This window comes from Gobio gobio (assembly GCF_949357685.1).
Source record: "Gobio gobio genome assembly, chromosome: 3".
NCBI classification, from domain to species: Eukaryota; Metazoa; Chordata; class Actinopteri; order Cypriniformes; family Gobionidae; genus Gobio; species Gobio gobio.
This window is the reverse complement of record NC_137099.1, coordinates 51,125,138-51,137,177: the sequence shown is the minus strand read 5'-3', so window position 1 is coordinate 51,137,177 and position 12,040 is coordinate 51,125,138. Positions and strand designations below refer to the sequence as shown.

Sequence of the window (12,040 nt, the reverse complement as noted above, 5' to 3'; positions counted from 1 at the left end):
TTACAGCCATTTTCTTATATATATATATATGTGTGTGTGTGTGTGTGTGTGTGTGTGTGTGTGTGTGTGTGTGTGTGTGTGTGTGTGTGTGTGTGTGTGTGTGTGTGTGTGTGTGTGTGTGTGTGTGTGTGTGTGTGTGTGTGTGTGTGTGTGTGTGTGTGTGTGTGTGTGTGTGTGTGTGTGTGTGTGTGTGTGTGTGTGTGTGTGTGTGTGTGTGTGTGTGTGTGTGTGTGTGTGTGTGTGTGTGTGTGTGTGTGTGTGTGTGTGTTCTGCTCAAAAGTTTCAAAAGTCTACTGCTCAAAAGTTTGCAGACCGTAAGGTTTAAGTTAGAAGTTCAGTTGGACAATGGATGATGCAATTATAAACTGAAAGTGTTTGTTCTGCTCTATACAGCACGAGCTGCAGTACAGTGTACAGAGTCAGATTTCACTTATCATGTGAGCGCAACAGATTCTGAGCATCATTGATAACAACAAATACACGCAAGAGATCCACACACGCACACACCAATCCACAAATGTATGGAACGCCAAACAGGCCCTATTCCGCCATTAACCAAGCGCCTAGTGTCCAGACAACGGCAGGTATTACAGCATTTTCGATTAAAAGACAGTGTTCTGTAGTACAAGCGGTATAAATTACGACGTTTTCACCGCAGAACTGGCGTTTTAGCGTTTTTCATATCAGCGTTTTAGATCTGTTCGGCTATCCATACAAATGCAAGCGAGACATCCAAGCACACGGCAATCCACAAATGTATGGAACGCCAAATAGGCCATATTCTACCATTAACCAAGCGCCTGTAGTCCAGAAAACGGATCCACGCACACAGAAATCCACAAATGCACACGTGATCGTGAATTCAAAAGCGAAAGTAAAAGCAAGCGCAAATTCGAAAGTGATTTCAATCCAGTGTTGTCGCAAGTTTATATACCACTGTGAAAACTTCCTCACCTTGACATCCCTACTTCAGAGAAAAAAGACAATTGATTATGTATCAGACACATGTTAATGTTGTGATTAGTAATAAATTGGTAATTCTTTACAATTTGTCATAGTTGAATGAGGTAATTAATGAGGCTATTCTCATTCAGTAATTATTGATTACCTAACAAGGATCTTAGTCATACATTTGCTATTGCTTACTGATTTGTTTAGCTTGTTTTTATATTAGTTAATAGTAATAGCTGAAGTGTCAGTGAAGTACCACTCATTGGTCTTTGATTATGTCCTGCATAGTTGCATATATTCATGACAGACCATTGTTCTAATGTGTTAGCCAAATTACTAACACAAACTGAAGTCATGCAGCTACACTGGGCCGAATGTGATCCACAACCTAGTGCATCATTCATAACCTAATATTTTAAAACGTTCCATGTCAGATTGACGTGTATATAAATATTTGGATCGCACCAGAGGCAAAATATTCTTTTGTCAAATAAATCACAGAGGTCTGTTTTGTGAAATGTCTTTTCTTTTTTCCCCAGGATCTGCATGTGATCAGTACAGATGAGAACCGGGTCGTGGCGGCGGTTCAAGAGTGGAACCAGAATGACACTTACAACCTGTACGTGTCAGAGGCCGGAGGCATTTACTACACGCTGGCTTTGGAGAACGTCATGAGCAGTATGGGTCCAGAGGGAAATGTCATGATAGATCTATATGAGGTACCTTTGTAAAACAGAACGATGTCATTTCGTTTCCACACTGCACAGATGTATGCTGATGCAATATCACTGCTCTCAGTTCATATTTCTCTGGATATTAAAAGCACGAGCAAATTGGATACACTAATTAATGCTAATTGATTGTAGTGCTAATTGATTAAATAGCAACGCTAATTAATTTAGGTATTCATTACATGATTATCAGTGGATTATCTAAACAAGGAGCTGTTAGGAGCCTTGAAATAAAGCAGTATGCGGTCTATTTTGATTGTATAACTATAGGTGAAATCCATTGGCGTGTTCATTTCATAACATCTTTTGTAGCATATTAAAGTGCAGCAATAAAATACAGATGTATGCTAATTCAATATTACTGTTTCAGCTTCTAGCTTCTCTGGATATTAAAATAATAACGAATTTAATGTACACAATCGTGCTCAAAAGTTTACATACCCCTTGCGGAATCTGCAAAACAAAATAAGAGGGATCATACAAAATGCACGTCTTTTTTTTATTTAGTACTGTCCTGAATAAGATATTTTACATAAAATATATTTACATATAGTCCACAAGATGAACCCATAGCTGAATTTGTAAAAAATACCCCCGTTCAAAAGTTTATGAACCCTTGATTCTTAATACTGTCGTTCCCTTTCGTTCAGTCACTACGACGTAACGTTAGTGACTAACGAATGGGGGTTTCGCTTAGAAGCCTATCATCTTCGAGCTTAGAGAAAACGCCCAAAGGCGTGCCAATGCCATGGGGCATGCGGAATTTGCATATGTAACTCCGCCTCACCGCGTGAGTATATAAGGAAGTACGTGGCAATATCGCATTATGTTTCTACTTTCGGAGCCAAGAGAACCTACCTCTTCACTCCTACAGCCTTCTGAGACTCTGTCAGCTTCTTCGAGACGAGCAGCTTTCCAGTCGGTGTTGGTGTAACGACGCGTTCCAGTGATCACATACTTCCTGCCTGCTGATCTGCGCAGTGGTCCGTTTGACAGCTGGTGTGTGTTTCCCTGGGCGCTTCGGCATCGACTGCGAGGCTTTCCTCTCACAAAAAGAGCTTGCGCGTGGCACGTCTTTTTCAAGACGGCTCGCCCGTGCACTTCCGGGTGCGATCGATTTCCGCTGCTGTCTATGGGCGCATTCACTGCTCGAGCGTGTTTGGGCTTCAGCACGTTCGGGCGGTGTTTGCGGATGTGTCACGTTTCCATTGCGGGAACGTGACCATCGCGATGTCGCGGTCGAGACTCAATGATCTCCGTGAGGAGAGAGAGTCCCCTCTGCCACACCCCAATCTACCGTCCCCGAGTGAGATGGTACTTTGGCTGGTGGCCAGGGTGACCTGAGGGCGGTGCTGTGGTATTAAGAACCCCGACGTTCATTCCTCGGGCCACGCCCCCCTCTTGCACATCGCTTCCCGCGAGTGTTGGACTGAATCAGCGGCCCGTCTCTGACGCCCCGTTCGTTCAGTTCACGCTCCGGATAGCAGTGAGATGTCGATCGCCCGCATCCCAAGGCCAGCCTTCACCTGGGCCGCGCCGTGGAGGTGGTTGAGGATGTCGCCCAGTCCGCTCCCCAGACTGGTTAAACGCCAGGCTGGAGGTGGACAACTCAGAGATGGGTTCCAGTTCTTCCCAGGGGATGGTAGCAGGGCCTCTCCTTCCCCCGGTGGAGGGCCGGGGGAAAATCCTTCCGCTGCTGGCCCCCGGGCTAGCAGCGCTTGGGAAGAACTCATGTTCCTGTCTCTGAGGACCCAGAGACCGGTGATGACGGTGTGCGCCACCCACGGGTCCCGCCACTCGCATCCCTCTCTGTCGCCAGCCTCCTGGCAGAGCAGACCCCAGTGGAACGTGCGTCCTTCCCTGGTCTCCTCTGTCAGGACGCAGCCGTTAACCGTGCCCCGACCCCGGGACACCCAACAGCCTCCACTGTCCGGGCCGGTAACGCTGCCCCACCCTGGGTACGTCTGCCGTCCGTATGACCCCGTTGGTGCAGTCTCTGGAAGCATGGCTTCAGCTTCCGGGGCTGTCCCGCTGGGTCGCACGGACCGCCAGGCACGGCTACGCGATTCAGTTCACGCAGGCTCCTCCCCGCTACAGGGGAGTCCGCTATACCGTGACCGGGGCCCATGCCCCCGTCATGCGTGCGGAGATTGCCACCCTGCTGGCGAAGGGTGCGATCGAGCCTGTCCCTCCAGCCGAAATGAAGTCGGGGTTCTACAGCCCCTACTTAATTGTACCCAAGAAAACCGGTGGGTTACGGCCAATCCTGGACCTTCGCATCTTGAACCGATCCCTTCACCGGCTTCCGTTCAAGATGTTGACTGCGAAACGCCTTTTCGAATGCGTTCGTCCTCACGATTGGTTTGCAGCGATCGACCTGAGGGACGCCTACTTTCATGTCTCCATCCTTCCTCGACACAGACCGTTCCTACTTTTTGCTTTCGAGGGGCGGGCATATCAGTACGCGGTCCTCCCATTCGGGCTATCTCTGTCCCCTCGTGTCTTTACGAAGATTGCCGAGGCAGCCCTTGCGCCCCTTCGGCAGCACGGGGTTCGCATCCTGAACTATCTCGACGACTGGCTCATACTGGGCCACTCTCGGGAGCAGGTTTGCGGACACAGAGATCGGGTGCTCCAACACCTAGCCCGTCTGGGCCTTCGGGTCAACTGGGAGAAGAGCAAACTCTGCCCCGCGCAGAGGATCTCTTTTCTCGGTATGGACATCGACTCGGTCGCCATGTGCACGCAGCTTTCGAGCGAGCGCGCGCAGTCTCTGCTGACTTGCCTCCGTCAAATCGAGAGCAAGAGTGCGGTTCCACTGAAACTGTTTCAGAGGCTCCTGGGGCATATGGCATCTGCAGCCGCAGTAACGCCGCTCGGATTGCTTCATATGAGACCGCTTCAGCACTGGCTTCGCGATCGAGTCCCGAGATGGGCATGGCAGTCTGGCACGCTCCGGGTTCAAGTGACCCGGCCCTGCCTACAGACGCTCACCCCGTGGTCGAACCTCAGCTTTCTACGGGCAGGTGTTCCCTTAGAACGAGTTTCCAGGCATGTTGTCGTATCGGCGGATGCCTCTGCCACGGGTTGGGGTGCCATGTGCAATGGACAAGCAGCCGCGGGCTCCTGGACAGGACCCCAGCGCCTACTGCATGTCAAGTACGGTTCGCCCTGCACCGCTTCCGAGCGTTGCTGAAGGGTCAACACGTGCTTGTCCGGACAGACAACACGGCCGTAGTAGCGTACATCAACCACCAGGGCGGTCTACGCTCCCGCCGTATGTCTCAACTCGCCCGCCATCTCGTCCTATGGAGTCAGAAGCGCCTGAGGTCCCTTCGTGCTGTCCATATTCCGGGAGTCCTGAACCACGCTGCCGACGAGCTCTCAGCTCGACGAGTTTCAGCCTCTCCCGGGAGAATGGAGACTCCATCCCCAGACGGTCCAGCTGATTTGGGAACAGTTCGGCGACGCACAGGTAGATCTGTTTGCCTCCCACGACTCTTCCCACTGCAGCCTGTTTTATTCCCTGACCGAGGGCACGCTCGGCTCGGATGCACTGGCGCACAGCTGGCCGCGGGGCCTACGCAAATATGTGTTCCCCCCAGTGAGCCTACTCGCACAACTCCTGTGCAAGATCAGGGAGGACAAGGAGCAGGTCCTTTTGGTCGCCCCGTACTGGCACGGCCGGACCTGGTTCCCCGAACTCATACTTCTTGCGACAGCCCCTCCCTGGCCTATTCCTCTGAGACCGGACCTCCTTACTCAGAGACGGGGCACCCTATGGCACCCGCGTCCCGACCTCTGGAACCTCCACGTGTGGCTCCTAGATGGGACGCGGCAGGTTTGAGTGGCCTGCCACCTACGGTGGTCGCCACCATCACTTCCGCTAGGGCAGAGTCCACTCGGCATGCCTATGCGTTGAAGTGGAACCTCTTCGTCACCTGGTGCTCTTCCCGCCAAGAAGACCCCTGGAAATGCCCGATCGGGTCCGTGCTTGAGTTTCTCCAAGAGGGGCTGGAGCGAAGGCTGTCTCCCTCCACCCTCAAAGTTTATGTGGCCGCTATATCTGCCCACCACGATCTCTTGGAGAACAAAAAGGTAAGTCAGCACGACCTGATCATCAGGTTCCTGAGGGGAGCGAGGAGACTGAATCCTCCTCGCTCTCCTCTCGTACCCTCTTGGGACCTCTCAGTAGTTCTAAGTGCTCTGCAGAGGCCTCCCTTGAGCCTTTGCGGTCGGTTGATATTAAGTTCCTGTCGATGAAGACGGCTCTGCTGACCGCATTGGCCTCTCTTAAGAGGGTCGGGGACCTGCAGGCTTTTTCGGTTGACGAAGCGTGCCTGGAATTCGGGCCGGCTAACTCTCACGTGATCCTGAGACCCCGGCCTGGATATGTGCCCAAGGTTCCTACCACTCCCTTCAGAGATCAGGTAGTGAACCTGCAAGCGCTGCCTTTGGAGGAGGCAGACCCAGCCTTGGCATTGCTCTGTCCAGTACGCGCCCTCCGCGCCTACGTAGACATGACGCAGTGTTTCAGGACCTCAGACCAGCTCTTTGTCTGTTATGGTGGAGAGCGGAAGGGAAGTGCTCTCTCAAAGCAAAGGTTGTCCCACTGGATAGTGGACACCGTTGTTTTGGCTTACCAGCAGCAAGGTCGACCATGTCCCCTTGGTGTGAGGGCACACTCCGCTCGGAGTGTGGCCTCCTCTTGGGCTCTAGCGCATGGCGCCTCGCTGACAGACATCTGCAGAGCTGCAGGCTGGGCGACACCCAACACATTCGCCAGATTCTACTATCTCCGAGTGGAGCCAGTGTCCGACTATGTACTCGCCCCCCCGAGGGGCCGGTAATGGACCAGGCTTTGGTGTCTTCGCTTGCTCGCCACTCCACTCCACGGGCTGGATACGTGCGATATTTCCTCAGGTGAGCTCCCCGAGAGCCCTGAGCTCCTCCAGCACTGCTTACGCCGATACCTGTGTGTCTGCCCTCTAGCGAGCCCAGACCCTCGTCTCCGGCCAGGTGCCCCGTGTGCATGGTTCCCCTCCGGCGACCCCCACACGAGTATTTCACCGTAAGTCTCCGCAGTGAGCGGGTTTCTTCCCTTGGCTTGTCCCCCGCCAACCCTAGGGTTAAAAATCCACCTTCGGGTGGTACCCTAGAGATCTCCATATGCAGCCCCTAGCCGGGTCATATGTCTCTCTTAAGTCCTCCCCACGGGTAGGCATCCTTGGCATTCCCTCACTGGGATATGCTTCCCAGTGTACCTTGGTTATCCTGTGATAAGTGTGGTAAGGAGTCCTTCGTCCGTACTAGTCTTACGACAGGGTACTCACACTTACGCAGGGCACTGGAAGACAGCTGAGTGGCGGGATTATATTGGGACCCCCATTCGTTAGTCACTAACGTTACGTCGTAGTGACTGAACGAAAGGGAACGCCTCGGTTATGGATGTAACCCTCGTTCCCTGAGGAGGGAACGGAGACGTAACGTCCCGTTGCCACATCAGCTGTGCTACCTGGAACGCAGGAGTTCAGTCTTGGCTCCTCAAGCAGGTAACATAATGCGATATTGCCACGTACTTCCTTATATACTCACGCGGTGAGGCGGAGTTACGTATGCAAATTCCGCATGCCCCATGGCATTGGCACGCCATTGGGCGTTTTCTATAAGCTCGAGGATGATAGGCTTCTAAGCGAAACCCCCATTCGTTAGTCACTAACGTTATGTCTTCGTTCCCTCCTCAGGGAACGAGGGTTACATCCGTAACCGAGACGTTACCTGGATAATCAATAGCTGTTTTTTTTGTGTCGTGATGGTTGTTCTTGAGTCCCTTGTTTGTCCTGAGCAGTGCTTGAAGTGGAAAAAATTAAGTGCCAGTACTCACCAAAGGAGGCGAGGCTTTGTTGGGGGGGCGTGGTTATGGGGCAATTGTTAAGTCAATAATTCAAGAAGGTCCATATTTTAAAGCTCTTTCTAACATGTACTCAGCCTTAAAACTAACATATAGTTCTTGTAATTGTTTAACTATAGCATTTGTTACAATAAGGGCATGGCTCCTTATTACCATGCAGGCCAATGTTAACTTTTTTCTTTCTTTTTTTTACTCTATAGCATTGGTTATGAAAAATAGCAACACAATGAAGCCTTGTTTATACTCGACGCATCCACACGAGCGCCAGGGTGTGCGTGACAAAAATCACGTCATCGCGGAGTGGGTAGTAGTGTGCGTTGAGTGCGTGAGACCCCATTTCGCGTGCCGGTGTGCAGCGCATTTTTTTTTACTTTTCGCGCGGCTCCGCATCCGAAGATGCCTGAATTCGAGGCGAATCTAGCCGAGGATGACATCTCATCACACCGGCACCCAGTTTGCAAATACAAGTTGCTTATATTTACAGAATGAGCCTACAAAGGCATAAATAAATCCTTTTAAATAAAGATCCCGAAAAAGCCAGTGAAAAAATCACGAAACTAAATGAAAATGTTTAATGAAATTAGGAAATATTTAAGAAATTGTTAATTTAGTTGTATACATGTGTGCATATATTTTGTTCTCATGTCACAAGTAATTATAAAGGTTTACTGAGTTTTACACAATTCTTTTGTAGCGTGGTTTTTGGTAAAGTGTACTAAAATAAATATCGTCACCTGTGTACGTTCTTCTACTTCTTCTTTACGCTTTTTACTGATGGTTTGTAGAACAATTACTCCAATTCGCCCTCTGTCGTTTCAAAGAAAAGTACAACGGCGAGCGCGTCAAGTATAAACTCCTCGTCTGTTTGGGTTATCTATTATAAATTCTACAACTAGTCAAAATGTACAGCAATAAATACAATTGAACGTGATAAATTCTAGTAAATGTGGTCATCATGAGTTTAAAAAGCTTGCAGGATGATGCTTTTTTCATCAGTCATTTTAGTGGCTGTTTTAGCTCATGTTCGTCTTTCTCCGTAGTGTTTTACTACATTCTCAATAGAATTCAAATGGGACGCACATTTTATCATCAACGTCGCATAGAAACGGCTCATGCAAATCTTAACACTTTTGGACTGCGCTGGTGAGCGCACCTACAGTGATTTGCGCGTCACTTTAAACAATTGGGCTTCAGTCACAGTCATATTGCACCGACAATTGATCCATTATAAAAGCGAGAAGTAGCGGTATGCAAGAAAAAGTGCAGGTACACTTAAGAGTAAAATGTAGAAGTGCCAGTACTGCGTACTGGTGAGTACCACCCCACTTCGAGCAATGGTCCCGAGTAGTTAAACCGCCCAAAGTTCTTCAGAAAAATCCTTCAGGTCCTACAAATTCTTCAGCATCTTTTGCATATTTGAACCCTTTCCAGCAGTGACTGTATGATTTTGAGATCCGTCTTTTCACACTGAGGACAATTGAGGGACTCAAACACAACTATTACAAAAGGTTCAAACCTTCACGGATGCTCCAGAAGAAAACACGATGCATCAAAACTTTTGAACAGGATGAAGATGTCAAAATGTTTCTTATTTTGTTTAAATATCACATTTACTGCCGTTCGGAAGCCACAGAATATACTTTTTAATGTTTCTTGGAAGACAAATATAGTCCTATTTACCTTGATATTCAAATTCAAAATGCCCCCCCATTGTATTTGAGTCAGATATGCCAGAAAATATTTTCACCCTGTCTGAACAAAGTTTCCAATTTCGGATCTACTATTGGTTCACTTCCTTTTTAACTCTGCTCAATGTCTTTGCAAATACCTGTATGTTACATGATATCTTGCAGTTTGAGAGCTGGCAGGGCTTTGGAGTGATCTTAGTTCACAAGTTTTAATAGTACTGCAATTGGGTCTGATAGCGCTGACAGCGCACAAAGAGTGACGGAGTGAAGCCATGATTAGGGTTTGGGTGTAGACCGCTCGTCTCTTTGAAGAATACACCAGATCTCTATTCATGTACCTCTAGATGGAACGCCGCACGGAGCCGCGCATTGCAACAGAGGCCAGTAGGTGTCAAGCTATCTCCTGATCAAATAATTAAACTGTTGATGATAGCAACCCCCATAAAATCACATTTGGCCCTCGGATAGGCTGAAGAGTCCGGTGACTTGATTGAGGTCGCCACCTCCATGTAACATATGCTAAAATCTCAGCCGTCGGCGAGATTGAAATATTCGTCAATTATTGAATAGTGAGTGCCTTCCGAGGCTCATCCTGGGCTGCCTCTCCTCCTCTCTAGTGCTTCCTGGCCCTGAAGAGATGTCACTTCTGCTCAGGACAGACATGGATTACCTTCTCATTCCCTTACATACTCTCATTCCACTCCAATAGATATATTTTACTAGGAATGCTGCTTTTTAGAAGTTCACTTGGCTGGGTTTAGTGCCCCAGGGGCACTAAGTAATAAATGCATCATAGGCTTGTTTACCTATAGGAGAAAATGTTGTAACTTTACAGATATGATTATTAGTGGTGTGTCTCTTCCTCATTATCTTACTTGTTCCTGTCCCTAGGTAGCAGGGATAAAAGGCATGTTCCTGGCCAATAAGAAGCTAAATAATGAGGTGAAGACACATATAACCTATAACAAAGGCCGAGACTGGAGGCTCCTGCAGGCTCCCTCAGCCGATCTCAGAGGGAACCAAATCCATTGCATACTGGTGAGTGGAAGTGTGGGAAAACAGAAAGCGGGAGATTTGTCCAAATTTGACATTCAAAGATGAGATTTATGAGGTCAACGCTCTTTCCAACGGCCAACTCATCAGATTTTATCTTTTGAAACATTGAACAAGGCTGGGTGTTTCTTCAACTGCAGGCACTTTGGATAGATTCTTATTAAAACTAACAGATTTTTTTTTTCTTTGGTTTTTTGATGATCGCATTAAATCTGTCTTGGTTTTTTTTTTTTTTTGATCATCATGATCACTTGTTTTGTTTCTTGTCAAATGCTGCTTGTTTTATTGCTTCTTTGTACCCAGACTTTCAATCTTAAAAATATGCAAATCCATGATAAAATATGAATCATTAGATTTTTTACAATTATGATAACAGGAACAGAGAGTTAAAAAAATGTATTGTGTGAAAATGATGTATTATGTCCATAATTTCCGCCACATCCAACAATTTTGGCTCTAATACAATTTAATTTTTTTATTATTTGTATTATTATTATTGCATTTTGTTACCAAGGAGAGTGTCAATGAAGGAGCATAATTTAAATATGAGATGTGATGTGAGGGGGAAAAAAAGCACTTGTGAACAGAATATTTTATTGTGCATGTGTCATTTCCTATCAAGCTGCAGTTTTGTCAAATTATGTAAAATGTGTGAATACACTGTTTTGATACATTTGAATGTATGGATACACATGAATTTGATACATAAAATGTTAGCAAATAAATTAGCCCTTGCAAGAGTAAGGAGTCAGACATTTAATAAAAATACATTTAAAATTTTGTAAAAAAAAAAATATATATATTCAAATATAATATTATTTTTTTTGTAATCGTCATTTCCATGCTATATAGCACAATATATAATTTGAGATCAGTGTTATTATTATTATTATTATTATTATTATTATTATTATTATTATTATTATTATTATTATTATTATCTACAGCTAAAACTAGGGGTGTGGCGGTACACTTAACTAAAGAGACAAGATGAGAATGAGACAATATTTTAATACAATTTAAGAAAAATTCAATGACAAAGTAAAATATTTTTTATTCAATTGAAAGTCCTAAAATGCAAAGCATTGTGCATTTTGAAATGTTTTAATTGATCTTGGTCTGTCTCTAACGAGTATTTCGAGTAATCAGACGATGATTGTGATGATTAATCGAGTAATCAGATATTTTTTTGAGGTAATAAACATATACCTAAGTGAACAATAGCCCTTAAAATGACTTAAAATACATATGTAATAACAATGAGGCAATAATAATTGGTTCAAAAAAGTATAAAAAGCAAGTAATCCAACCCATTCTCATTCCCAAGGCGTCAAAATCTGAAGCATGGTCAAGTGCCTTGGGGTAGGGTACTCCATTGATTTCAGTTGTTTGCCCAATGCGTCAGATCATAATTATTTGCATTTGTAAAAGCAGACATGATTTTATGACTATTTATAGGTTAAAAACAGTATAAAACTCATGTTGCATTCCAAGTCTTCTGAAGTCATACTATCTTCATGTAAAGAACAGAGTTGATCTTAATGTTTTAATAGCTGAAATGATGATCCCGCCGCTCCGTGAACGCACGCACCTGACTCCTGACTCTTGAGCATGACACAATCGATCATGAGACACACGAGAGCCAATGACATTTTACAATCAAAGCTGACACTTTTTGAATAAAGTGTGCCTATAGTCGTATCTGC

The 12,040-nt window shown here is 46.4% G+C and overlaps 1 protein-coding gene across 1 annotated transcript in view; it reads left to right on the top strand.

The window, feature by feature from the left end:
* Positions 1 to 12,040, top strand: part of sorcs1 (sortilin-related VPS10 domain containing receptor 1) — a gene marked incomplete at its 3' end in the record, with an annotated part of 390,020 nt that overhangs the window by 255,109 nt on the left and 122,871 nt on the right. Inside the window, exons 9-10 of the mRNA XM_079813234.1 lie at positions 1,491 to 1,670; positions 10,173 to 10,319. Of these exons, the coding sequence (XP_079669360.1) occupies positions 1,491 to 1,670; positions 10,173 to 10,319 (327 nt within the window). The remainder of the gene's footprint in view (positions 1 to 1,490; positions 1,671 to 10,172; positions 10,320 to 12,040) is intronic.